Consider the following 26372-nt stretch of genomic DNA (forward strand, 5'->3'; position numbering starts at 1 on the left):
TCGAGTTGCGTTTCTTCGATTCTGTCTGCTAACTGTTGTTCACTTCTTCTTTGAACGCCCTTCTTTTTTTTCAAACCTATCCTGCAGGTCAGCTTCACTTCAAGCATTCCGTTCGTTTTACACACGCCCGCCCCTTCGACTTTTTTCGATACCCGAGCCCAAGTTGGCCGACTTTTTTCTCTCTAATCCAAAAAAAATAACGATTCTCGATACGTGGTTGCTTATCTTGGGTGGAACTCGGCACGATCTTTATACTCGACGCAAAACATATTGAGGAAACAACAAGGAAATAAGATGCGGTTTACCACGTCATTGAGGCTTTGGGTTTGCGCGGTTGCTGTGTCGGTATGCAATGCGCAGATCTCGAAGCCGAGAGCCGGGGATGTGTTGATGCCGAACCAGCAATTTGAGGTTGAGTGGCAGACGGCGGGCTTACAGGCCCCCATCAACGTTGACCTGGTTCCCAGTGGCAAGACGGACTTGTCAGTCATTGCGGAGAAGATTGCAGGTGAATTTATCCAAGCCAATTTGAACATCAAGTGGAATCTTGATCTGTTAACCAAAAATGTCATGCAGTGCAAGTCGACAACGTCGGCCGTCTGAACTGGAACCCCAGCGCCTCCATCACAGCCTTTGAGAGCTTCGCCATCGTCATTACGGATTCTGCTCAGGCCGTCGTCGTCTCCGAACCGTTCAAGATCACCCAGCTCACGCAGCAGCCCGTCGTCCAGACGATTCTCGGGGCGGACCCGGCGCAGGTGGAGATCCTCACTGCGGCTGCTGGGCACCCCAAGGTTGTGTACTCTGGCGCGTTGCCCGCTGAGGCTATCCCCGCCGGCGTCGCTGAAGCGGAAGCTGCCCCCACGGAGCCCGCTCTCGTCCAGCCTGAGGAGTCTAGGAATACTATCTCGAACGGCACTGCGCCTGGAGCCTCTCCTTCTAGACAGAGAACCGGCAAATCCAAGAAGCAGCCCGCGACCCCCAACGAGGATGCCGTACCTCGCAACTCTTCCAAACCGCTCACGAGCATCGCCGAGAAGAACCAGACACCTACGCCGATATATTCGACCATCCAGTCCGCCCCCTCCGCGCCCGCGTCGTTCCCGACATTATCAGCGACCAAGAACCAGACAGGAGTCCCAGGACGTGGCGCTGAGGTCACGCCCACGCCGATATACTCCACAATCCCGGACTCGGGCCCGGCATTCCCAAGTCTCTCGGTCACCAAGAACCAGACGGCGCCCGCGAACGCCGAGGTCACTCCTACCCCTATCTACTCCACGTTGCCCGATACACTCTCGAAGTTCCCGACCCTCGCGCCCACGAACAACCAAACAGCTCCGAGCGCCGAGGTGAGTTCCCCCTGGCTTCTTTCCCCTAGTCTAGCAAACACTAACAGCAGATCCAGCAGCCGGCCAAGAGCAAAGCGCCCGCCGCCACTCAACCAGCAATAGAAGTCCCGGCAAACCGCACCAGCATCACGCCGGAAGCGCCAACCACGCCCTCCCTACCGATCGTAACTCTCCCAGTTCCTAAGAACAGCACCATCCCCGCCTCGCCCCCGGCCACAAGCGCGCCTCCCGTCCTCCCGAGCGCCGCGAACCCAGCATCAAACAGCAGCGCCACCCCTACAGGCCTGCCCGCCCTCCCCGTCACCGAGCCCGCCGCCGTGGCTCCCGTGCCCATCGCTGCCCCGTCGGCGCCTTCGAGCCCGCCGAGCGACGGTACAGGCACGGCTGTGACGAAGCCTGAGCCCCAGACTTCTGACCCGGCGGCGGCGGCGCCGTCTGCCGCCAGTTCGAGCGGCGCGTTGCCTTACAAGGGGACTCTGCCTGCGGACGGCGGCGCAGTCAAATCCGACGTCCCTGCGTCGACTACCGGTGGCCCTACCGATACGGCTAGCGGGGTTTCGGTGACGCCTGTGCCTAGTACCACAGCTGGTGGCGGCAAGGAAAGCGAAAAGGGGGGCGACAAGAGCGGGGACGAAAGCGGTGGTTCCGGCAGTGGTTCAGGAAAGGGGTCAGGCCAAGACTCCGACACCGAATCCGATAGTGAGTCCGGGTCCGGCAGCGGTAGCAGCAGTATCAGTGGCAGCAACACGGGAGTCCGGCAACCCAGCACGTCCGTCTCTTCCACGGCAGCCATCGTGCCTACGCCCCAACCGCAGCTTGGCGTCGGCATCGGCGCCACGCCCGTCGTCCAGATCGGACCCAGCATAACGTTGCCGTCGTCCCTCTGGACGTCCATGATCCTCGAGACGGCGGCCGGTTTCGCGGCGCCGAGTGGCGGGTCCTTTGCGGTGGCGACGTCTCCTGCTTTGCTTACGGTTCCTAATGCGGGGTGTAGGACGACGAAGGGGGGCGGGTATGTTGCTGCTGTTTTGGGTGCTGTGACTGCGCTTTTGGTTGTTGTTATGTAGGAGATGAGGGGACAGCGATTATAGGAATCGGGGACGGGGCGAGGGGGGTGGGTTTGGGTGTTGACTAGTGTGTGAACTCATTTTTATCGCACCTTCAATGATGGTACTATCAGGGAGGGAGGATATGAGGTTACATGTAGACAAAATGAGTAAACTGAGTTTCGAGATATCTCATTTTGGACTTTAAACGATGTAGCTTTTGACGATTTCAGGAGTTAAGTGTAGAGTTCAGCCAGTGTGGTCCGATCCTCCTCGAGTTGAGCTCACGGTCATGCCAAAACCATTTAGTTTAGAAGAATATATATTCATTCTGTTGCTTGTGTAAGACATCACTAGATATGTTCAAGGTGCTGGATGACCGCACAATGATGAAGCAAAATCATTTCTCTAATGGGACGGAAAGGGGCCAGGTCAGCAGTGTGATTGGGTAATATGTCACCGCCTCCTCACCTTTCATTTACGCAGTGCTGGAGAAAAAGATCCCCCGGCGTGCTCTCAAGACGATTTTGGTGGTGACCGTGCTCTGGGTGAATCGTCAATATCTCTTCTCTGAGAAGATTGCATAAGTAGACGTTCATGGCTTATAGTTTGATGCTTGCTTGACCCTCGTGTGAGCACGCCGCTGTATACCTTTCCCTTCCACTTAGGAGGAATAAGTTAAAGGTATGTAAACTACATGAACCAAAAAGAGTTCACCCCCCCGGTGCTGAACTGGGGGCTACATCTCTTAGTGCTCATGCTAGGATTCGAACTCGGGTACTCGTATGCGCTAAGCCTGTCGTCGAGTAGGCTGGTTGGCGTAGATAATTGATGTTGACCATTAACCACTCCACCACCCAGCCAGTTTGACCTGACCCATCGACCTAGACGGGCGCCTCCTGGCTGGTGACAGGAATGGATTTGAGGGAGGGTATAAAGGCTTCCTCACCTGTATTCCATCTGATTTCGAGGTAAACAAGGTAGGCGAGGAAGGACCGCTGCGGAAATCTACTGGAGATGAATCATCCACGGCCATCAAGGTGCCTAGTCTCATATGATACCGTTGCCCAGCACGGGTATGAAGATAAGGTAGAGTGCAATGCTGCAATGGCTCTTTCTTGAGCGTATCTATGGGAGCAATGGGAGTCTGATACGTTGACGACCATACCACCACCGTGATTGAGCCCTACCTCAATATTTGGCTAGGAAGTAAGACAGTGCTTTTCATCACAATAGACTCGTTCTGTAGTGTATCATGTTCTGGGTGAGGAGTGGCGCCCCGCTGATCATTCTCTCTGATAATCGAACCTCAAATAAGAATAAACAAGGTCCCAACACAGGAATAATGAAGCGCTGTATTCAAGGGGTGCATCACACAGAGTTGTGCCGTCTACCTTGAATGATTTCATTGTCATTGACGATAGCGTAAGACGAACGAGCCCTAACTAAGGTACCTGAAAGTATCCGCTACGTTTGAGATCGCCTCCGTATCTCGTGTTCTCATGCCTTGAAATGCGTCAACTTTTGTGTGCCGGGCCTGTGTCTTGCAAACGATGATTACTCTGGCCATGCCGAATCTCTGAGCCCGGAATCGCAGCATCTTGAATCAAAGATATCTTTCAATCAGTTTCCCAAGTGTCTCTTCCCAGTCATATTTCTCAGATCGGGGACAACCTTGAAGACCTTTAAACGATGGCTGACTGACTGGCGAATGACTTGATCACACCAAGGGCTATATCGTCGCCCGATCTAAAAGCCAGATACGATTTGGAATTCGAGTGGCCAGGCGAGGATGTAAATCAAATGTGAATGGGTATGTAAAGACTACGAGAATCGTCACGTCTTACACGGTGAGGACCGGGCAGGCGTGAATATGCAGGATGTTGTTGATGACTAGGCGGATTACGCAGCGGCCTCAGCACTGGCCTTGATGCTGTAAGGGCCGAAGAATTCGGGGTCGTTGGAGAGTTCTTCCTTGACCTAGGGAAGGGATAACGTTAGTAATTGTGAGTCAGCAACGGCGCTGAGACTTTTCCACTTACGATATCAAGACCACCAACCAGCTCACCATCAACCCAGAGCTGAGGGTAGGTCGGCCACTCGGCATACTCCTTCAGGCCCTGTCGTACCTCATCATCTGCCAAGATGTTGAAGAAGCCGTACTTGACCGAGTGCTCTCTCAAGATGGCAACAAGCTGTCTTGAGAAGCCGCACTGAGGCGAGCTGGGGGTGCCCTTCATGAAGAGCATGACTGGCGCCGCCTTGACAAGGTCCGCCAGGCGCTTGAACAACTCCTCCTTGGCCTTGGCCGGGTCGACGGGCTCGTCGACTTGCATCGCGCTGGGACCATTCTCGACGCCCTGGTTGCCATTTACCGTGGCAGCGGCGCCGGCGGGCTTCTTTGCGTGTGTCTCGATCGCGTTGCGGACCTTGACAGCGCTGCTACCGCTGACGGTTTCGAGGACTTGACCGTTGCGCAAGAGAACGAGGAAGGGGACGGCGGTGACGTTGTATGTCTCGCTAATGTCGCTGAGCTCTTCGGCGTTTATGGAAACCCAGGATGTCTGCGGGGGGCTGGTGACGGGGTATTCGGAGGCAAGGGTCGAGAGGACGGTGGCCATCTGGGCGCATGGGGCGGCCCATGGCGCATGGAAGGAGATGATGTGGAGGGTGGAAGGCGGGGTGGAGGCAATGTGCTTCTCCCAGTCGGCAAGACTGGTGATCTCCGTGATCGTCGACATTGTGCTTTTTTGGCTAATCGCGAATTCTTGGGATGGTCGGTTGTTGAAGGTGATGCGTTAAGGGTCTATTCGGGGTCAATCGGACAGAAGAGGCCGTAAGAGGGAATCGCGTGGAGTCGTAGAGTCTTGTGGAACGCACTCGAGAGGAAGGACGGGCTTGGTCGGACGTTGAATCGCGGAATGACAAGTCCAACGGCTGATAAACCACGGGTCTCCGATACGTCGGGTGGAGGGGTATTATTTGGAGGGGCAAGTCGTGATTTTTCGGGGTGGCTGCGATAGTATCGGGTATAGCGATCTCCGCGGGCAGGAGATGGGGTTGCTGCATGGGTTGATGACTGTAGGGGAGAAAGTCTCGAGTTGCGTCATCTGTCGCGATATTTACGTGGCTTAATTACATATGTGAAGAATCCCACTCGGCGGGGATCACACGGGGGCATGCCCAAGCTGCCCCACTAGAGCAGCGCAGAGGCCCGAAGCGGAGAGCGAAAGCGGCAGGCACCTTCGGAGCACAGTGTGTCCTGTACTACTTCGTACGCCGCCTTCTCTGGCCCACCCTGTTCCTCCCCTCCCCCCGTCCCCCTCCCAGGCTCCTAGTTACTGCCAGTCAGTCACTTTAGGTAGCTGCCCAGCCTGCCCCGCCTCGACACCTGGCCAGCGCTGAACAACGCTGAGCTGCGTAACCGACCGTCCGCGTATTGGATGCTGGCGGGACCGTGCTTCACCTCCAAGTTCTAGTTCCACCTGTGCTGCGCCTCTCCAACTCTCGGCTGTCCACGACTTTCTGCAATAGAAGAGAGGGCTGGTTTGCTACGTCAGCTTCTTGCCCGTCAGACATAGGCGACTCTCCGACGGAGACCTTTTCGATTAAACATCTTCCACCCTACTATTATACCTCTTTCCCCCTCACCAATCCCCCTCATCTACTGACGACTCAACGATCGACGACCACTGCTAGTCGAGCTTACTGCCCAAACTCGCAATGGCGTCACTCAATCTGTCCATCAACGGACCCTCGATCAAGAGCAGCTACCAGGGAGTCATCAACGGCCCGCCCCCAAACTCGAGCTCCCCGACATACGCTCAATGGGCCTTGTTCTCAGTTCAGGCTCCTTTGGCCAATGCTTTCCAAGACAGCGGCAACAAGGAGAGTGTGCTGAAGGTCCAGAGCACTGGTGGTAAGTTCCCCCGCTCTTTCGCCCGAGCTCCCGACCTCGCTCGGGGGAAGACAATGCGCTGACATGTGTCCTTTCCCACGTAGATGGCGAGCTCTCGGAGCTCATCGAAGACTTCAACGAGGGCCGCATCCAGTTCGCTTTTGTCAAGGTCAAGGATCCCAACTCTGGCCTTCCCAAGCACGCCCTAATTGCTTGGTGCGGAGGCGGTGTCCCCGAGAGGACCAAGGGCTACTTCACCACCCATACCGCCGCCGTTTCCAAGATCCTCCACGGCTACCACGTCCAGATCACCGCTCGTTCAGACAGCGACCTCGAGCCAGAGAGCGTCATGCGCAAGATTGCCGATGCCTCCGGTGCCAAGTACTCAGCAGGCGGTTCCACGTCTTCCGCTGCCCCACCTCCGGTTGCCTCTAAGCCCGTCTTCACACCCACCACATCATCAAGCGGCGTCAACCCCATCGTCGCCGCGCGAAACCGCAAGCCCGCAGGTGTCGACGAGGATGGCTGGGGAGACGATGCGCCTCAGGTGACTCGGTCCCAGCTGGAGAAGGTCGAATCTGCGTACAAGCCCACCAAGGTCAACATGGCAGAGCTCACGAAGCAACGGCAAGAACCCTCCGGCTTCAACGGAAACGGCTCCCAAGACAGGCCTGATGTCGTGAAGGGCGCATACCAACCCGTTGGAAAGGTGGATATTGCTGCGATTCGCGCCGCAGCGAAAAACCAGCAGGACGACAGGCCTGCCCCGGTCAAGGGTGCGTACGAACCCATCGGCAAGGTCGACATTGCAGCTATTCGCGCCAAGGCACAGAAGCCCTCAGAGGCTGCGGCACAGGAGCCCGAGGAAGACGAGCGGCCTAAGTCGCTGGCCGAGCGAAGTGCCGCATTCAACCAGTCAGAACGCTTGACGTCACTGCCGAAGCCCAAGGTCGCCAACAAGTTTGGCGGTGCGGCAGCTTTCACCGGCACCAAGGCCCCCGCGCCCGGTGGTCTTGGATTCGGCGCAACCTCCGCTCCCGCGCCTCCACCAGTGGGTGCCGCAAGCCGCACATTTGCCGACCAAGGTGGCAAGACGCCAGCTCAGCTCTGGGCCGAGAAGAAGGGAAAGCAGGGCGGATCCGTATCCAACGTTGTCTCGCCTCCGGTCACTTCTCCGATCGGCGTCCAATCGACCGGCGAGTGGAAGAGCGGCTACTCTGGCAAGTCTTGGGGACCCGTCAAGATGCCCGAGTACGGCAAGGGCTCCATCAGCCAGGAGAACACTGGCGAGGATGCCCAGCGAAGTGTCGAGACGCCCGCTTCTCCTAGTGGCGGCATTGGTGCCCTCAAGGAGCGCTTCACCGGCGGAGCCCCGCCTATTCCCCGCGAGTCGCAGCCTCAGCAGCAGCAGCAGCCCCAGCAGCAAGAATACGATGAGCCGTCTCCTCCTCCCCCACCTAGCGGTTCCCGGCCTCCCCCGGCCGGTGGGTTCGCTCTACCCGGTCTGCCTTCTAGGCCAGCCCCTGAAGAGGAAGAGGAGGAGGAGGAGCCCCAGTCTCCCATCAGAGTTGCGCAACCCGTATCTCGCGGACCCCAGGTCGAGATGGAGGCGCCCGAGGAGAGGGAACCTCCCCGCCCTATCCCTACTCAGCAAGAGCTACCCAGGGAGGAGGACCTTCCAGAAGACAACGATGCCGGCCGTGGCGCTGCCGCAGCTGTTGCAGAGCAATCGTTTGGTCAGGAGCAGGTAGCGGCGGGCCAAACGGACACCGGCGGCAAACGCGCTGTGATTCAATACGACTACGAGAAGGCGGAAGACAACGAGCTTGAGCTTCGCGAGGGCGAATATGTCACAAACATCGAGATGGTGGACGAGGACTGGTGGATGGGAACTAACTCCCGCGGCGAGAGCGGCTTGTTCCCCAGCAACTACGTCGAGCTTGTCGAGGATGAGCCTGAACCGGCGGCGGCGGCACGAAGCGCCCCTCCTCCCGCACCGGCTCAAGCGGAGCCGGAACCGGCAGCTGCCGCTGGCGGCCGAACAGCCACCGCGCAATTCGACTACGAGGCTGCTGAGGATAATGGTGAGAAAAGCGCATCCCCTATTCTTTTGACGTATCAATGCTGACTCTTAGTCTGTAGAACTTTCGTTCCCCGAGAATGCAACGATCAAGGACCTCGAGTTCCCTGATGAGGATTGGTGGTTCGGTTCCTACGGTGGCAAGCAGGGTCTCTTCCCTGCCAACTATGTCCAGCTGGACAACTAGGGATGAATTCATTGGTAGCGGTTTAGAAAAAGTCTCCATGACGGCCAGCGACGAATCACGCCCTGGGCCTCCCAACCAAGAACAGTCTTGAGTTGTGAGGCGCTTAGCTGCGTTTGAGAGGAATAAAAACATCGGTGTTATTGTCCTAACTTTGATTGACGAGAAGCTTGCAGCATTCTGTGATTTCGCCATAACTGTTCAACGCTCAGTAAGTATAGATATATGATATGGGCACACAAGCCCATGGACGATAATGGCGACTGAACGTTGGTGCTTTAGTCCATATCTTCATCTCACGTCACGTTGACCACAAGTTTCAATACTCATATGAGTGAGGTATACGTGTTGATTTGCCACAAAAAAAAAAAGAAATAAAGACTACTACAGAAAGGAAGTCATTACGGCGCATAAAAAATGCGCCCACCGACAAATAATTCATCCAGATTTGACAGGTAGATGGAGAGAACAGCGCCATGAACGCCCGTGGGGAAAAAGTAATCAACGAGGTCGCTGAACCCATCGTGAACCCCGTCCCTCCCAAAGTTTTCCGCTTTCCTCCAATCGATTCGTCCCTATAACCATCCCAACTTCATTTCGTCGTCTCAGGTTTCGTGTTCTTTTGCGAGTTTGCTTTGCGCCAGTCGAGGCCGATTGAGCCGTGCGAGAGGCCGCGTGAGATAGGGCCGTCGATTTCCATGAATTTTCCTTCCTCTTGCCTGTCGTCGTCGTTTGGGAAATTTGTTGGGAGCCAATTACAGTTTTTTCTTCGACGTTAGGTATTCGCCGTGATCCCGTCGGGTTCCCCACTTTCTTTGAACGGAAACCACAGACCGTACTTTTGACACACCGAGGATGTCAGGTTTTTTGCTGCATCCCGCAAGTAAATTGAAAGAGAGAAGAAAAAAACATCATCTCTCGCTCTGGCTCTCATTTTGTTGAGATGAGCTAAAGTGGGTGAGTGAAGGAGATTTTTTCTCAATTCATTTAGCAAACGTCGAAGCAGCACTCGCAACTGGGATATCGTTAGTCACCGTATATGATAATGGATTGAGATAAGGACAGAGAGAAAACTCACCATTCTGCGCAGCATTCGCACGTCTCGTCAATGACGCAGCAACAGCACAGGGCGGCGAGACAGGCCGTCAAGCAGTTTCCGCCGCCCTGCTTCTTCTGCCGGGGCGCCTGCATGGGAGGCTGTTGCTGGTACTGCATGGGCGGCGGGCCGCCTTGGGGGTAGTAGCCGCCCTGCTGCTGCTGGTAGCCTCCTTGAGGGGGACCGTAGGCCTGAGGATGTTAGTGATTGTAGTTCGCACGTCAAATTCATGATTGTGAGTAAGGTAGAGAGAGGCCCGGCGCATGTAATCAAGCTGAGGCATTGGAATGCGCCAACGGAGAAGAATTGTCTGGGCGTGAGGAATGGGGGAGGACAAGACGAGGGTGAGTGCTTACAGCTTGGGGGTGCTGAGGGTAACCGCCTTGAGGAGGGCCATAGTTTTGGTTGTTGTAGTTGCCACCCTGGTTGTAGTAGTCGTTGCTGGCCATCTTGTGTACGTGTGTACTTGTTGTTGATTGCTTGAGATGTAGGTGAAACGATGAAGCTATTCAGAGAGCCGAATGATGGGGAGGATCTGATGGGAAAGACAGAGAGAGGCGAACTGGTGGATAAGAGTGAGTGTGTGAGATGAAAGAATTCCGAGACGGCAGCGGTAGAAGAAGAGCGGAAACGTGTGTCGATAAAAAGGGCTGTATGGAGTAAGGCACGGTAATAAGGCAGTGAAAGAGAGAAGTGGCCCAGTGACAGGTTCGAGGACATCCCTGCTCTGCATCGAAAGTGACGGGCTGGGCGATGCTGCTTGGTGGCTCCCCCTCCTCTCCACCCCCCGTCCCACCTCAGTCACAGTGGAGGTGTAAGGTAGGTACGACGCATCAGCCCAGTACTTTTCAGTCTAAGCATTTTAGTTCCCATAGGCACGTAAAGGCACGTAGTGTAGTGTATCCTGTAGGTATTCCGTCGTCGGATGGGTACTTTGGTACCCTTACCCAGCTGTCTACCTAGGGACCTACACAATTTCTTTTTTGCTGTGCTGAGGTCAGTCGGAGAGAGCGATGAGCTGCGGGGCCGAGGAATCGAAGCTTTTTTTTTTTTTCTTCTTCCCCAATCCCAAGACAGCGCCCCCCCCCCCCCCGAGACAGCTGCGCATGCCGTAAAGTAGGTAGCACTCCACTGGGACCGAATGAGCGAAAGAACCCCGACTTACCACCACGGACACGTTTTCAGGCGGGGCGGGGAGCCACGAAATACAATCGGCCAAGGCCCGATGAGCGCGATAGATTGAGGTACCCGCGAGTAATCCCGAACCCAACTAACCACTAGGCTACCGGGGCCCCCGTGTCCAATAATGGGAACTTTGCAGTGCTGGCATAGCACTCTTCCACAGTACCTAAAGACTCGGTTTAGACCCGGCATGGCTGAAGGTGATGACTGTTCCTTGCAGACCTGACCCAAAGCGCAGCGCAGCAGGGCCACAGCCGACACCGCCAGCGCCCCAGCCACAACTTGGGGAAAGGTGGATACCGCCTGATTGGCCGGATGCGTGTCCCTGGTGGCGGCATGGTGATGCGTCCTCTCTCCCGCCTCTTTCTGTCTCTTTTTTTTTTTTTTTTTTTCTTTTCGCCATTGATGATGCTGCAAGTCTTTGAACGCCGAGTTTGTTCCCAGGACCACATTCTGTTTGGAGGGAGCAGCTCGTGGGCGATTACCTTACCTTACCGCGCCTTACAACCTTACCCACCTAAAAGCGCTCCGTCCCAATTTCCATCCATAGCTTTTCGCCATGGGCGCGGTGCATAGATGGACCGTCACTCGGTATATGCCGCAGCATTGAACGCCATGATGACAGATTCGATTCACCCTCAACGATATTCGGATTCCGAGGCTCGCGTTCGTTGCGTACTAACACGAATGAGGCACCCTTGGTTCGGGCCAGAGTGAGTCTAGGTAGGTCGTTGGGTGGTTAGCTGCCGCCAAAGTGGCTAGGACGGACGCTGGGCTCGTCTTCGCGCTTGACTTTCGCTGCTCCCACCTGCGATATGCATCTCCGTGGGCGCTTGCGTCGCATGGGAGGAAAGGGAAGAGGTGACGACGGCCTGGGAAAGGAGAGTCTTGTAACTTCCAAGGTCGGTCGCACACGAAATGTAGTCATGCGACTGAGGCCACGTCCCCTGGCGAGACATTTCTAGCGTATTGTCTACGTCGCTCGTCCCGGCTGACCTGACCTTCTCACGCGGACCGGAGAGACACTTCTTCTTACTACTGTAGACTACCGGTAGTTATACTCGAATACATAACAAGACAGCCCAACATGAACAATACCAACACAAGCACTGCAAGCTGGCGAGCCAGAAGCACCATGATGACACCCCAAATCCAAAACGTCAGGTGTCACTGTTTGAGGTTCTCTTCACATTTGATAGGGAACCTCCTAAGAAACCTCCACTTTGGTCAAAGGCATCGAGATGCCAGATGGATCCGGTACCCGCATGAACGTGCCGAACGAACCCCACCAGCAAACATTGGCGCGATTTGGGTGCCCTTCAATTTCCACACTTGCGCAGCAGACCCAACCGAACGAAGAGAGAACAACGCACTGCAGCTAAGCCTCTTTTCTTGCCGCTGCGTCTGCTGTGTTCGTACCTATCGTATGCCGCACAGCAGAACGGAAACCACGCACGAGGCTCAGCCACCGAAGCATTCGGTGATCCCATCGTACTGAGGTAGAGAACCATGCCGAGCATCCGCCGTTTCTCTTCTGATTGGCCGGAACTAAACCTCCCAGATCTCTAACGCTCACGAACGGGTATCACAGACGCACACCAATCAATCAATCACATGAGCTGCCAGATCTTACCTTTGGGTCTAAGTGATCTCTACCTAGGTTCACACGCTTTTGGCTGCCACAGCCCCGCCTATCAGGAACGATGCCAGTAGAACCTTGGGCTCCAGTGCTACCTACCTTACCATGCGTAGGTATTCGACCAGGTACGGAGTACCAACGACAGAAACGATCTGACAATTAATGCCAAGCAAAGGGGTCCAGCCGCCCGGGCGCGGCCCCCTTCGAAGGAACGGTACCGTACCGTTCCTACCGTTCGAACCGCCAAGCTTTGCGGCGACGGCTGTCTCGACGTGTTGGCGTCTCAAACTCTCTCCAGTGCCACGCCCCATTCCCGCTCCTTGGCTGGTCTTGGTTCCCTTTGGAAACGCTCTCATGCGGCCTGCCGCCGACTACAACTCGACTTTCTGGCAGTTTTTTTTTCTTTTTCTCTCGTCGGGTTTGGCCTTGGATAATTAGCCTACTTGTCAATAGCGTCATACCAGACGTCAAACCATATCTGGATGCCTACGTAACGCATAATTAGGTCACAAATCTCTAAGCAGATGGTTTGGTTCGATTGCCTAGCGCAAGGTGAGAGCAGCAGTACCAACAGTCGACATGTCTGATCTCCAGAAATCTGCTCGCGCCGGCCTCGGGGGGCCGAAATGGTCAATACCCGCCCAACCCTCAACCTTCAGCGTGACATTCTCATTTTGCCCAGAAACTCCGAAAAAAGAAAGGGAATGCCGGAAAATCCGTCAATGACGGGAACGCGGCGGAACGACAACCTGTAACAAGAACAGGAAAAAAAAAAAAAAGAGAGGAAGAGGACAATACAAGGGCAGCAGCAGCGTTTGATCGCCCAAATCAAGCCTTCGACAAGCACTTTTTCTTCGTCGCAGCGGTGGATCACCCGTTCCCCCGTTCCCCCTTCCCGTGTTCCATGTAGCAGTTTCCAACAAGCAAAACAGGCGTAGGCAGCAAAAAGAAGGGGGGGGGGGGGGAGAAGCTATTGTACCTTACCATTACTCCCCAGACCGTCTAGTTCATCCCCCCCCCCCCCCCCCCCCCCCCCCCCCACACGCCCCGCGGGCCTCCCCGCCCCCCCCCTCCCCCCCCCCCCCCCCCCCCCCCCCCACCCCCCACCCCCCCCCCTCCTCCCCCCCCCCCCCCCCCCCCCCAATTCCCCCCCCCCCCCCCCCCCGAACCCGGAATCCATAGGTCCGTCGGTGCTCTCTGGCTATCCCCTTCACTCCGTCCACCACACCCAACCCGGGACCCAATCATTCCCGTCGAGTTCGCAACTACGACTTGAAAGGAACTTGGACAAACTTGAGACGGTTCGCAGCCAAGAGGTTGGGGGCTGGAAGCAGCCGCCCAGGCTGTGGTGCTGTGGTGGTGCCAAACACTCGGGACCAAATTTGATAATCTATGCAAACAACATCGTGCCAAGATGGGTGGCTGCCGAGTGCATCGCATGTCAAATCGGCTCGCCGCGCGCCAAATCTGCATATGCCATGCGGCTGGGGCTGGACAAGCTACGTTCGCCAAGACTTGGTCCGTCATTTTTCAATATGTACCATTACGTATCTATAAAGATGTAGATGTTCCTCTGGTGCACAATGGTTCCCGCGACGAAATTTGAAATATATGTCATATTGCTTGCTGTATTTTTCGCTCTCAAAATTTCGTTTCACACGTTCGTGTCTCTATAGTTACTTTGTAGATGACGCACTTCGCAAATGCTCACAACAACCACACTTATTATACACTATTCACCCATTGTTCTTTCATGCCTCATGCTCCGACCCCAGTCCCCCCTCCCATTGTGTCATCATCGCTCATACCTCGGCAGCTGTTCTGAGCCTGCTACGTGGTGTTGGTGGCTGGATTGTCCAGTGCTTGCTTCTGTGCTGTAACTGTACTGCTGGCCGTAGTCGTCTTCGTCCGCTAATACCGGCGCCGACGGCTCGGCGACGTCTGCCAGCGGTGCTGACGCCGATGCACTCGGCCCCGCATCGTAGTCGTCTGGGAATTCCGGTGGCGCGCTGGCTTCGACCAACAGCCGTTGCCGTTCGAGCTCCTGTTTGTCTTCTGTCCGCGCTTCTTGGTGTGTAGAAATGTCATCCAGCGTTGGCGCGGATGGCTCTTCCTCCACTCCATTTGCTCCACGATGATGCGATTGCGGTACGGGCTGGGGCTCATCCTCGGCGTCGTAAATATTCGGCTCCGGTGCTGATGCCCCTGACGGGCCTGCTTCTGACATCTGGGGCGGTCGACTCGGTAAAAGTCTCTCCTCTTGACGACGTGCCCGCTCTTTCTCCGTCATCCTCCCCTCGTCCGGAACTTGTGGGGGAGGCACGTAAGCTGGTGCTTGCATCTCCTCGGGAGGACTCGTGGGGTGTATCGTGATGGTGGGCTGCCGGCTGAGAGGAGCTGGCATCTCAGGAGGCTGCGGCCAGTAGCTCTCACCGTCGTCTGCGTGTATGTCGTCGGTCGGCCAGGGGCTAGAAACCTCTTCCCTGCTGAGCGACCCTTCTCGCATTTGGTATGTCCGCAACGTATTACTCCGCCCACGCAACCTTGAGCTATCCGTAGAACCTAGAATAACCTCAAAAACGACAGAGATGACCCCTTTTTCGCGTCGTAACCGGTCCGTATCTAACACATTTCCTCCCCACGAGTTGAGCGCCGCGTTGTTGCCATCGTTGGCCCCTGACCCGGGCGCGAACTGAGCCACCCTAGACTGGCCTCCACCTTGGAGTTGGCTCGCGAGCCTGCCACCCAAATCAACCAGGACCTCCACTTGGTACTTGAAGCTGACCATATCCCCGGGCACGCCTTTGATGGTCGGGAAGACATCTTCGGGCACCTTGAGCGATGCTGTCACCGTCGTTTCCAATGTAACCGGATCGATAATGAGCGGGGCAACGGACTGAGATAGGTCCTTTCGGAAGACGCTCAGTGACGAAGTCGAGGTTAGTGACAAGCCGCCCAAACCGGTCCGTGACCGCGGGTAGTAGTCTTCTTTCGCCAGCTTGCGGGTCTCTTCTTTCGACATAATGTCTGCAAACATAGAGGCTGGCGGTGCCGTGTCAACCCTGCCTTGCCGGTACATGGTGACAATAACACCATGCATGCTCTTTATCCGTTTGATATGCTGCACCGAGACCTTAACTGACACTGTGTCACCTGGCAATGCGCCGCCCTTCAGCATCTCAATCGTTGCCGTGATCGTCTTTTCGTCGACAGCTTGCATTTTGGAGTTTGTCAGCGAGCTACTGGCCAGCTGAGGCTCAGCTCTTGCTAGACTGATGCCCGTGCTTGAGCTGACGGTACTGTCACCACTGACTTCGCTCTGTATATCCGTATGCGTTGGGCTTCGGGGGTATTCGAGCGGATCGTGAGGGTGATCTTCTGTTGGCGCTGGTGACTCTACCGCACGCTCGGCATCGTGTTGATCGACATCTGACCCTTGCTCCGTAGTTTCCACTGTGGCCGTGTTCTTTTCATTGCCAGCGGTCCGCTTTCGTCTTGATTTCTTGGAGATGGGTTCGAGATAGATGGTTCGAGGGCGCGGCGGCGCGAGGGATCCAATGTCTATTTGCTCAACCAACTGGATTTTTCGATCGCAGGACGATGTCGGAGATATCGAGGTCGGACGCGTCAGAGTTGCTGTTATCATGTAGGAAATCGTGCCTCGTTCAAACTAAACGCACGCGCGTCAGCAAGTATCCCTTGTCGTGTCAGTCGCGGAATCCGGACGTACATCAATGCTACTAGGTAAGCCCTTTTCGGGGAACACTAAATCAAACTTGAATTCGTATTTTCCGGCCTCCAACCTGCCCTCACCACTGAGCACCTGCTCGTCCTGAAAGAGCGATGCATAGCCGTTGCCATGGTACTGCGCCGAGGAGCGTCCGGACAAGGCGGGTTTCGCGACGGGGGGCTCGCTGACGGCTGGCCCCTTGTGCACGCGAACGTAGCCATGCAGGGCAACAGTAAGATGGGTTATGCGGATGGGCTTGACTACGGTCAGGACTACAGCGCCATAGACATGGTCGCCAGCCGAGTACTGGCGGTGGGGGTCGTCGGGGCGGACGTGGAAGTCGGCGAGGTTACGCGAACGCGATCGGCTGGGTAGAGCGAAACGAGAGAAGAATGAGCGAGCGGAGGAGGTTGTTTCTTCGACGGAGCCGTTGGAATGCGAATATGCGCCCATGTATGCAACGACTTGTGGGCCGGGCCTTTGGCGGTGTCGTGAAGTTGTGGGAGTCGTCGGTGGTGGTGGTGATGGTCGTGGCGGGTGGTGACGAGAACGGTGATGTCGGCGACGGTGGAGGAGTTGGCTGAGCGGAGAGGGTGGAAAGGCTCAGGCTCAGGCTTAGGTTCAGGCTCGGGGTGGAGATGGGGAAGGGGGCGCAGCAAAGGCGACTTGAGTTGCAGCCTCGACGTCGACATGCAATGAGGGGATTCGCACAGCGACGCCTTGGTGGCTTACAGCTTTTGGCGGGGGGGTTAGTCGAGACTCGACGGTATTGTTGGACGTCCCAGTGGGTTTGTCTTGGCTCGAGGACGGGAAAACGGTAGGTCGGGCGGGCGGGTTCAGGACCGACTCCACGAGGTCTCGGTGTGTCGGGACGGTCAAGGGACCTGTGCTCTGGTCGTCTGGAGCACCTCAGTGTAGAGAGGACTGCGTAGGGAGTACGGAGTACGGAGTATGGGCCTTGGGGGTGGTGTAGGCGGGCGTGGGCGTGGCGGGCTGGCGGGCTGGTTGGGAGGGGGAATTGATTTGATGATGGAATAGCTAGCAGGCAAGCTGGGATCTGAGAGATGCTGGCAGCGGATGTTCTTGGTTGCATATGCCAAGAGCGAAGAGGGAGCCTTGCCAAGAAAGCTTCGCTTTTTCTGGAAATCTCGAGGGTTCACAGTCTCAGATTGCCCGTGGGTGCCGGGGGTTCAGGAGAAAAACAACCTGAGGCATGAGAAACTTGGGGCGACGGGGTCGGGGCCACGTAGTGTGTATTACTGTACAGATGGTACGCCGGATGTAGATTGCGCGGACGCGGACTTTGATTTCCCAAACAGCCAGACGCTGGATGGACAGTAGTACTGTGGTACTGCGGTAGGCTGCGACGAGCAATCGGGAGAGACGCCGGCCAAACTAGTAGGCGAAGGGGAGGGGAAGAATAAGTGGACGGACGGACTTTTGGTGTTGGAGGCAGCCTGTCCTGTTGACTTTTAGAGAGAGAGAGAGAGAGTATCCGTAAGTATCAGATTCGTACTGAACTATTGGAACGGAGTGCGAAGTATCGGAAGTAGGTACTTTGTCTGGAAAAGAGAGAAAGAGACAGGATCCATCGGCCGACATTAACACCCGAACAAGTGACACCCCGATCCTATAAAGCGGAAGGGCGGCAAGGAAAGGACGGGGTGGGGATGGTCTGGGAGGACCACTCGTTTTGGGCAGCAGCAGGAAAAGAACTGGCTGGATTGGACTATGGGCTGTCTTGATCTCCATTCGGTGAATGAACAGGCCAGGGAAGCAGCCTCAACTTCTTAACCAGGGTTGGTAGGGAATGGAAGCGGATGGAGACGAGAGAGAGAGAGAGTCAGGATGCTGCGGGCTGCGGCATCTCACGGTACGGCGGTACGGAGGTACGGGAGTACATCCCCCGGCGCTCCTGCCCATGTCCGCTCAGTGCCCTGGCCAGAAAGTCCCTTCCTTTCTAAGTTCCCTCTTCGCTTCCCGTCTGCTGCTCAGCTCAGCTCAGATTGGAAAGTGCCCTCTTCACTCCTTGTCGTCCACACCCTCCATGTCTACATACCTACTAGGTAAGGTACGGGGTGATTTACAAAATACCAATTATGCCCTTGAACGCGCTTGGAGTTGGTAGCTGCCCAGTACCGTGTAACGTGTTGCCGCTCGCCTCATCACTGGGAAGCTACTGCCTGACTAAGGATTCAGAAATCGAGACTCCCGTCGGAAACACGCACTTGCCAACGCGGCCCCAAAAGTCGAGGCACGGGAATGTGGGGAGTTCTGGGACACCAGAGTCGCATACAACACGCGGCTTGGCCGAACATTTCATCTTCAATCAGCTATCTGCCCGTGCCTGGTTCCAACTTCCGAGACGATAATGATTGGGAGCCGGGGGGGGGGGGGGGCAGGTAATCATGAAAGGAAAGAGGCAGAAAGAGAGAGAGAGCAGCAGAGACAACCTCCAAGACACGCCACTCTAGCTGGCGCCGCCCGAGACGCCTTTCCCCCCCCCGCCTCCGTCTCCGTCCCGAGTCTTGCCATTCGACAATTCGAAATCTCTCGATATGCCCTGTGCCCTTGTTGTTGTTGCTCCTGCTATGTCTGGGCTGGCGCCTTATCCGAACCCTGTCTCCCGTGCCTGAGGTGATCCAATCTTGTTGGCCCTCTTGCAGCATCGCTTGCCCGTTTCTGCGAGTCGGCGACCACACTGTCCACCCACAACACACACACCTCTAGCAGATCCAACCTGTAGGCTGCCCGAAGGGTGGTATCCGTCATAACTCATTGCTTTTAGGATGCCGACAGCCGACGGGAGACCCTTTCCTTCGAACACACTGAGGGATTGACAACCAATGTCTGCCTGCCTCTGTCTGCCTTATTACACGAGACCCCGACCAATCAGTCAACCAATGGCTTACTTCCATTCGGCCAGAGGCCGTGTAGTGTTTAACAGACAACCATACGGATGGTATACGTGAAGCATGTCGTCCCAGTCCACTCAGGATTCAGGAACAAGAAATGTAAAAATAGCGGAACTGTAAGGCAAGACGTACGGACAACATCCCATACCTTTGATCCCCCATTCACCCAACCCCACCCCCCGTTTTGCCAAAGATTGCTGTATGCAGATACGCCTTCGAGACATAGACTATGCCTCCTCTTCCCACTTCCTCGGACCTCAAGCATAGTCTCAAAGAGGAGAGGGGAGAGGAAACAACACAGAAACCCGCTAGCTTACCTCAGACTGAGAAGTAAAAGACCACAAACTGTGATTCGGCCGGCACCATCCTCTGTGCTTCTCGACCTTCCCCCTGGGACCTAGGTGCCCTCGTCGATATTGACATCGGCAAAATAGACGCAGGCCAAGACCAACGGCCCAAGATAAGCCTTGAGGTACTGCTGCGTTGAGTGGGATCAGGGCCTCCTCCGCTATAGTCAAGTCGTAGACCCAGGCAGAACTCACCTTTCTTGGCGGTTACACCGTTTCTTTGAAGGCTGCGGATCTCCGCCCGATCTGGGACTCCGACGTGGAACCTTTCTTGGCTGGCGGGAAAGAAACAGTTCAGGGTTGACTTGTCAGCAGCAACATAGCACTCATAGGCAAATAAACGCCGGCACCTTTGGTCAACATCAGTGGAGCGCTGGGCACTGGGAGCACGGCCTTCCGTCTGACCCTTCGGCCGCAGCTCCTCATCCTCGTTTCGCCTCATCGTCACTCACTTCACATTTGGGCGTGCGCCGGACATACATAGTAAGCGACTCGGGTGATATTTGCCTGCTTCGACAAGCCTTGTTTCGTTTTGACCGTCTGGTATCATGCTATTAATGTCTCGTCTCTCTATTTCTTTCGCACCCCATCGATGCTCTCTGTTCGAGCATATACCATGTTGATGCCCTGGGCTCAGCCTCATGATCCTCAGTCCCTTATTTCCCCAAACTCTCAAGTGACGTTTCGATCAAAATCCAGACAACCTATTCTTTTGACATCCATTGCCCTGCCGACCGTGTCCATCGACCCGCAACAAATCCCCAAAAACGCCACGTGCCATGCCTTTCCGGACTCCGATGCCATGCAAAATGCACAATGAACCCAAGTACTTCTACACTTTTATGCTATGCTGTAATGATCAATCCAATGCTTCGCCGCTGAGAATGCTCGACAAAATACCCGCTCCGACACCCTCGGCAATGTTCTCCATTTCCTTCTCGCCAACGCAGCTGGCCACTCGCTTGTCCTCTCCGGTGGGAAGCGCCGCCTTGCGGCCTCTCTTGCTGGGTGTCTGTGTCATCACAAGTCCACCTGTCTTTCCATCAACAGGGTTGACCAAACCCAGTGTCTCCAAACTTCCGATGACCTCTCGAAACTCTGAGCTTGACAGCGGGTGCAAAACTGAGTCTCTAGTGCAAAGGATAGAATACGTCTCGTACAGAGTTTTGACTGTGGGTGCCATCGTTTGTGACTTGGTGGGGGTAGACGGGCCAGTGGTCATCCTCAGCGCTCGGTTGCGTTTCTCGAGGGCCACCAATGAGCAGAGCGCCGCCTTCTGTTGAAGGTTGAGTGCTTTCAGCCTCTGATTGGTTCCGTTGCTGAAGGCCGCCTGCGTAACTTGATTCAAATGCTTGAGGAGCACACGGGGTGCACTCTCGGCTGTCAGCGCCTTAAGGGATGTTGCAGCGACGTGTGAGACGCTCCTCGAGGACCCGCTGGAGCCGGCCATATTCGCATTTTCGCCGAGAGGCTTCCGGGACGGTGTCATCTGCAGAACCTTTTCTCTTGCTTCGTTCTCGTGTTGCCGTCTGGTCTCTGACTCAACCACGTCCAGTGCTCTTCGGCAGATTTCGAAAGCCTTGCGCAAATCCCCAGTCTGACTCGAAACCTTGCGCGAGCAAAGCTCAATCGCCGCAGGATGGAAAAAGGGAAGCGTCTTGTCGCTGCTGTCGGCCGGCAACAACGTCATCAGACGGGTGCTGATGATACTCTTGATTTGCGCGGCTGAGTATGGGTGGAAGGGAAGAAGATCCGGCTTGAGGTTCTTGGATTTCAGACGCGGCAGAAAGCGGTCGGTGAGGTCGAGGGCGTTCGCAATTCCAATAAGCACCAGTCGCGAAGGCTGCTGCAGAGACCATTCAAACAACCGGTACAGGCTTTCCAAACCCATCGTCAGGATGTGGTCGATTTCGTCCAAGACGAGCAAGTAGACAGGTGAGCCCTTCTTCTTCGTCACAAAAATATTTTGCAATTCCTCCATCGCCAATGGTTCCGGCAGATCGCTTTCGTGTCCAAGAAGCTCTAACAAGGTATTGTAGAGGTCCTTTGATGACTTAACACTCATGCAATTCACATATGCTTGACGCACAGCGGTCGATTCTGTGGACTTATCCGTAATCTCCTTAACCATTGCGCTTTTCCCGGTTCCAGGGGGGCCGCTGACATAGAGACATCCATTGGGGGTTGTGGAGGAGCAGCGTTGAACGAATTTTGTCAGTTGCTCTCGTTCTTTCTCGCGTCCGACAAGCTCGCCTGGGTCGGCACCCCGAGCAAAGAGCTGCCGGGCAGAATGGTAGATGGTTTGGAGAGAGCCGGGAGTCAGGGGAGATTGGGGCGTCAGCCTCTGGAAAAGCTTGCCGGCAGACTTGACAACCTGGCGAGGGGTCGAGGGAGAGTTCGCGAAGACATCACGGTGTCTTGGGGTCTGGGGCGTGATTGGGATCGACTTCAAGAAGTTTTGGGAAGGGGAACGTCGGAGCTTCTTCGCAGCCGGCTCAACGTAGGTGTCGTCGAGATCGTTGTCGACATTTGGCGTGGTGGCAGTTACTTCGGGATCCGCGTTTTCGTCGTTCTCTGAAGCAGCTCGGGTTTGCCGTCTGGTACGCTTGGCAGGAAGGTCGACCAAATCTGGGCTGTGTGTGAGAAAGTGCGTTTGGCTTATAGGGGTGATAGGGCCTACCTTGATCCTGGACGGACCTCGTCCGCTTGCCGAGTGAGGCACGAGACATTGTTGCTGGGGATTATGATTATGGTGAAGAGGCAATCGTGACTGACAACTCCAAAGTAGACAACGCAGGAAAGCTTGTTCGAGGTACCAACAAAAGTGAAGTAGGAAGTATCGAGGTGTGGGAAGTCGAAAGCTGTAAGTGGAACCGCAGAGTCTTAATTAAGTGGTAGGCGCGCGCCAGCACGATGACCGGGGAACGACGCGATGCCAGGGTCGCGGAACGCGCTTTCTCGCGATTCAATTAAACACGGCTCGGTAGAGTACCTTGGTCCGTGCGTACGCGACCCAGAAAGATGGGGTCTTGTCTTCGGGCCTCCCCTACTTCCGGGCTCGTGCGCAGCGATACCTTACATAATGCAATTGGGACACGGTTGGTTTCACAGTGTCGGCTTATATCGCCTACGACCGCACTGTCTATCCCTGTTTCCCCATGACGGCCACAGACGGCTTGTGGCAATTGACGACCGGCCTATTGAGGCAGCGGAGGTGCCCGGCATTCTAGCATGAACGGCGGACAAAGCCGCCATCCCACGATACCTGTCTTGGCTCATGGCAATCTTCCTTTCCTCGCAGATGTGTTTTGATTCTCTCCCACAATGACACACAGACAATCTCTGAATTCATATACACATTCACTCGGATATGCATGGGCTTGGACGGGCATTTCGTCTCACCTAATCCGGCGCATTTGTTAGACAGAGGGGTCACTAGGTCACTAACGTTCCCAACGTTGCTGTTTACCTACTTCCATGTCCCTCCCTAACAACCCTGACTACCAACTCATATTTTGCCTTTTACGACCTGTGGTGTTCGTGGAAACACTTTTCACCGTCATGGTTGACGCGGATATGAGAAGCTATAACTCCCGAGTGGATGAGTTCAGGGATAGGGAGTTCCCCATGATCAAAGGTTCATTGGTTCATCAACTACAATTATTCTACCTCAACTTACTGACCAACAACACAGACTCCATATATCTCGACCATGCCGGAACAACGCTATATGCCAAGTCTCTGGTTGACAGATTCTCTGCAGAATTGACATCAAACTTGTTGGGCAACCCCCACTCCGCTTCGCCTTCTTCTCAGTATAGCACCTCTCGCATTGAAGATATTCGCCTCAGACTTCTCCGTTTTTTCAACGCTGACCCTGAGGAATTTGACTTGGTCTTCGTTTCCAACACCACAGCTGGGATCAAACTTGTTTCCGACGCCTTCCGAGCCTCACCAGAGGGCTTTTCTTACGTATACCACCAAGCTTGCCACACAAGTATAATAGGGGTTCGCGAAGAGGCGCGTGAGAGCAGATGCGTTGCGGATGACGATGTGAGACGTTGGATTGATGGGAAATCTCCTCTGGATGATTCGGAAGCATCAGACTCGCCCACGCTATTTTCATATTCAGCTCAATCTCATATGGATGGGCGACGTTACCCGTTAACGTGGCCATCTCTACTGCGAGAGTCGCCTGCCGTCTCGCACCGGCAATTTTTTACGCTATTGGACGCAGCCTCACTAGTGGCCACTTCTCCTCTAGATCTCAGTTACTCGGAGACGGCACCCGATTTTACGGTTTTGAGTCTTTACAAAATCTTTGGCTTTCCAGACCTTGGCGCTTTGATTGTTAGAAGGCAGGCCGAGCCGATTTTCAACCAAAGGCGCTATTTCGGGGGTGGCACCGTCGATATGGTTGTCTGCGGAAAAGAAAGATGGCATGCTCCAAAATCGACGTTCCTTCATGAAAGGCTAGAGGACGGCACTCTTCCATTTCATAACATCATAGGACTGGATGCTGCTCTAGATGTTCACGCAGAGCTCTTCGGAAGCATGAGTAGCGTAGCATCGCACACAGCATTCCTCAGAAACCGACTATACGATGGACTTGCCAGCCTCAAACATGGAAATGGGCTGCCCGTCTGCACTATCTACTCAGAACGGCGCAGCGAGGTTAATGGCTCAGTAGGAAGCGGGCCACTCATCTCGTTCAACATTCGCGACGCTGCCGGAGCCTGGATCAGTCTATACGAGCTTGAAAAATTAGCCACGTTGAAGAACTTACATATTCGAACCGGCGGCGTTTGCAGTCCTGGAGGTATCGCTTCAGCACTCGGCCTGAGCCCATGGGAGATGAGGAAGAATTTCTCCGCTGGGTTTCGCTGCGGCACTGACCAAGATGTCATCGCTGGAAAGCCGACTGGCGTTATTCGAGCAAGTCTTGGTGCGATGAGCACTATTTCCGACGTTGACTTCCTAATCGACTTTATTGATGAATTCTATCGAGAAGAAGTGTCAGTTGATGACTGTCGCGCCGAAAACCAGACTTCATCGATAGGGTTCCAGGTCCAGGGCATCAGCGTCTACCCGATCAAGAGCTGTGGCGCCTTTTCTGTTCCGCTCGGTATGGACTGGGAAGTCATGCCCGAAGGTCTGGCTTGGGATAGAGAGTGGTGTCTTGTCCACCAAGGGTCAGGACAGGCACTAAGCCAGAAGAGGTATCCCAAGATGGCCCTCATCAAACCCACTCTTGACTTCGACGGTGGCGTGCTGCGTGTAGCGTACAGAGGGAGAAAACTCTCTCACCTACCCGACGAGATCTCGGTTCCTCTATCTGCGGATCCCACTTACCTCGAAACAAACGGCGGCCCTCGTGAGAGGTCCTCACGAGTATGCGGCGACAAGATTACGACGCAAGTGTATGCCTCCGATCATGTCAACGGCTTCTTCAGTGATATTCTCGGTGTGCCATGCGCATTGGCACGATTTCCAGCGGGAGGACAGGGACCAAGTATGCGTCACTCAAAAGCCAAGGTGCAGAAACATCAGCACCCTCAAGTTTGGGTCCCAAAGGGGAGTTTCGGGGCATCTCCAGAGTTGCCTTCTCCGCCGGATTCGGACTCTGAACAATCACCAGCAAAGATTCTACTTTCCAATGAGAGCCCAATACTCCTGATCAATACATCGAGTTTGCGCGCCCTCAACGACGAAATCCAGGCAACTGGCGGGGAACCAGTTCCCTCCGAAGCATTCCGAGGCAATATCTTGGTCGGGCCAACTCGAGATCCTGACCATCTCCCATGGGCAGAGGATGGATGGACAAAACTCACGATTGGTGGTGAGGATTTCACTATGCTGGGATCCTGCCGCAGATGCCAGATGGTATGCGTCGACCAGGAGAGCGGCGAAAGACACCAGGAACCTTTCGTGACGCTGAGCAAGGTCAGAAGGTTCGACGGCAAAGTGTACTTTGGCACTCATATGAGCCATGATTCCACTAAGGCACTGCTCGGAGAAGGAACGCGCCGTCCAGTGATACGAGTCGGCGACATGGTCAGTGTAGGAGCATGATGTAAGGTACTTCAGAAAGGCTTGGCTGGCATCGGTCAAGATGAATGTCAGTATATGTTCTCAATGAAATACAGACCCCACAGCGGCTGCTCCGTTCAAATAAGCTATAGTTGCCCTCGCACCTTTGCTGTGAAGTTCACTGTTCCAAGGTGATAAGCCTCGGTGGTTGCTCCCATAAGAAAGAAAAGGACCTGATGTAACCAATTAGATCCACCTGCTGGAATGGAATTCCACTTTCTTCATTCTATGGAAGTCAGGGCTGGTTTCTCGTACTCAAAACTCGTCAGGTATCAGGTAGTGCCAGCGAAGAAAGCCAGCAATTAATGATTGAAATGAGCATTGAGCTACTTAACCTACTAGTACTTAAGCTTTACGGATACTATGTACAGATATGTAAGGTAGGTACAGTGCGCGCTTTCCTTACTAAAAGTGACTTAGGTGAGGTACCTTGCCTTAACAGCGCTCGTGCGCCTATCCTTTCCCGGAAAATGTCGCGTCCTGCAGCTGCAGCTTTGAGTCTATCACGTCTGCTTCCCGAGAAAGTAGGCTGTCTCGTTTCTTCGATTTGTATTCTTACCGTCAGAACGTTTGTTAAACCTTTTTGATCAATAATTGCTACTTTTCCAGCATCTTGCAGCAGCTGAGGGAAGCGCGCCAGCTTCCTAGCTTCTCCCGGTTGATTTACCACCACTGACGCGCGACAGGTCGGGTGCCCTGGCCCATGAAGGTAGTTTCCACCACCCCCTCCACACATCCCTACAAATACCCACCTCTAGCCCTCCTCTCCCTCTTCGGCCTTCTCCTATCTTCACTTCCTCCACCACGACTTCT

The 26372-nt window shown here is 55.0% G+C and overlaps 8 protein-coding genes across 8 annotated transcripts; 3 read left to right on the forward strand and 5 right to left on the reverse strand.

Annotated features, from left to right (window-relative positions):
* Nucleotides 1-294: 294 nt before the first annotated feature.
* On the forward strand, nt 295-2419 carry CCOS01_04635 (uncharacterized protein; the record flags this gene model as incomplete). The annotated part of the gene is made up of 3 exons (XM_060452816.1): nt 295-508; nt 577-1352; nt 1409-2419. The coding sequence occupies 3 exons, from the start codon at nt 295-297 to the stop codon at nt 2417-2419; spliced, it is 2001 nt and encodes a 666-aa protein (XP_060316774.1).
* Nucleotides 2420-4300: 1881 nt separating this feature from the next.
* CCOS01_04636 (glutaredoxin) lies at nt 4301-5139 on the reverse strand (the record flags this gene model as incomplete). The annotated part of the gene is made up of 2 exons (XM_060452817.1): nt 4301-4378; nt 4441-5139. The coding sequence occupies 2 exons, from the start codon at nt 5137-5139 to the stop codon at nt 4301-4303; spliced, it is 777 nt and encodes a 258-aa protein (XP_060316775.1).
* Nucleotides 5140-6121: 982 nt separating this feature from the next.
* On the forward strand, nt 6122-8563 carry CCOS01_04637 (SH3 domain-containing protein; the record flags this gene model as incomplete). Its single annotated transcript, XM_060452818.1, has 3 exons — nt 6122-6317; nt 6401-8380; nt 8439-8563. The coding sequence occupies 3 exons, from the start codon at nt 6122-6124 to the stop codon at nt 8561-8563; spliced, it is 2301 nt and encodes a 766-aa protein (XP_060316776.1).
* A 316-nt stretch (nt 8564-8879) lies between these two features.
* CCOS01_04638 (uncharacterized protein) lies at nt 8880-9083 on the reverse strand (the record flags this gene model as incomplete). Its single annotated transcript, XM_060452819.1, has 1 exon — nt 8880-9083. The coding sequence occupies one exon, from the start codon at nt 9081-9083 to the stop codon at nt 8880-8882; it is 204 nt and encodes a 67-aa protein (XP_060316777.1).
* Nucleotides 9084-9152: 69 nt separating this feature from the next.
* CCOS01_04639 (uncharacterized protein) lies at nt 9153-10105 on the reverse strand (the record flags this gene model as incomplete). The annotated part of the gene is made up of 3 exons (XM_060452820.1): nt 9153-9279; nt 9639-9847; nt 10013-10105. 3 exons carry the CDS (start codon nt 10103-10105, stop codon nt 9153-9155), a joined length of 429 nt encoding a protein of 142 aa, XP_060316778.1.
* A 4167-nt stretch (nt 10106-14272) lies between these two features.
* On the reverse strand, nt 14273-16660 carry CCOS01_04640 (arrestin; the record flags this gene model as incomplete). Its single annotated transcript, XM_060452821.1, has 2 exons — nt 14273-16147; nt 16208-16660. 2 exons carry the CDS (start codon nt 16658-16660, stop codon nt 14273-14275), a joined length of 2328 nt encoding a protein of 775 aa, XP_060316779.1.
* A 3668-nt stretch (nt 16661-20328) lies between these two features.
* Nucleotides 20329-22198, reverse strand: CCOS01_04641 (cell division control protein; the record flags this gene model as incomplete). Its single annotated transcript, XM_060452822.1, has 2 exons — nt 20329-22097; nt 22150-22198. 2 exons carry the CDS (start codon nt 22196-22198, stop codon nt 20329-20331), a joined length of 1818 nt encoding a protein of 605 aa, XP_060316780.1.
* Nucleotides 22199-23030: 832 nt separating this feature from the next.
* On the forward strand, nt 23031-25541 carry CCOS01_04642 (MOSC N-terminal beta barrel domain-containing protein; the record flags this gene model as incomplete). Its single annotated transcript, XM_060452823.1, has 2 exons — nt 23031-23106; nt 23164-25541. 2 exons carry the CDS (start codon nt 23031-23033, stop codon nt 25539-25541), a joined length of 2454 nt encoding a protein of 817 aa, XP_060316781.1.
* Between the last annotated feature and the right edge of the window lie 831 nt (nt 25542-26372).

The sequence above is a fragment of the Colletotrichum costaricense genome (genome assembly GCF_030867565.1).
Source record: "Colletotrichum costaricense strain IMI 309622 chromosome Unknown Scaffold_4.1, whole genome shotgun sequence".
In the NCBI taxonomy this organism is placed as follows: Eukaryota; Fungi; Ascomycota; class Sordariomycetes; order Glomerellales; family Glomerellaceae; genus Colletotrichum; species Colletotrichum costaricense.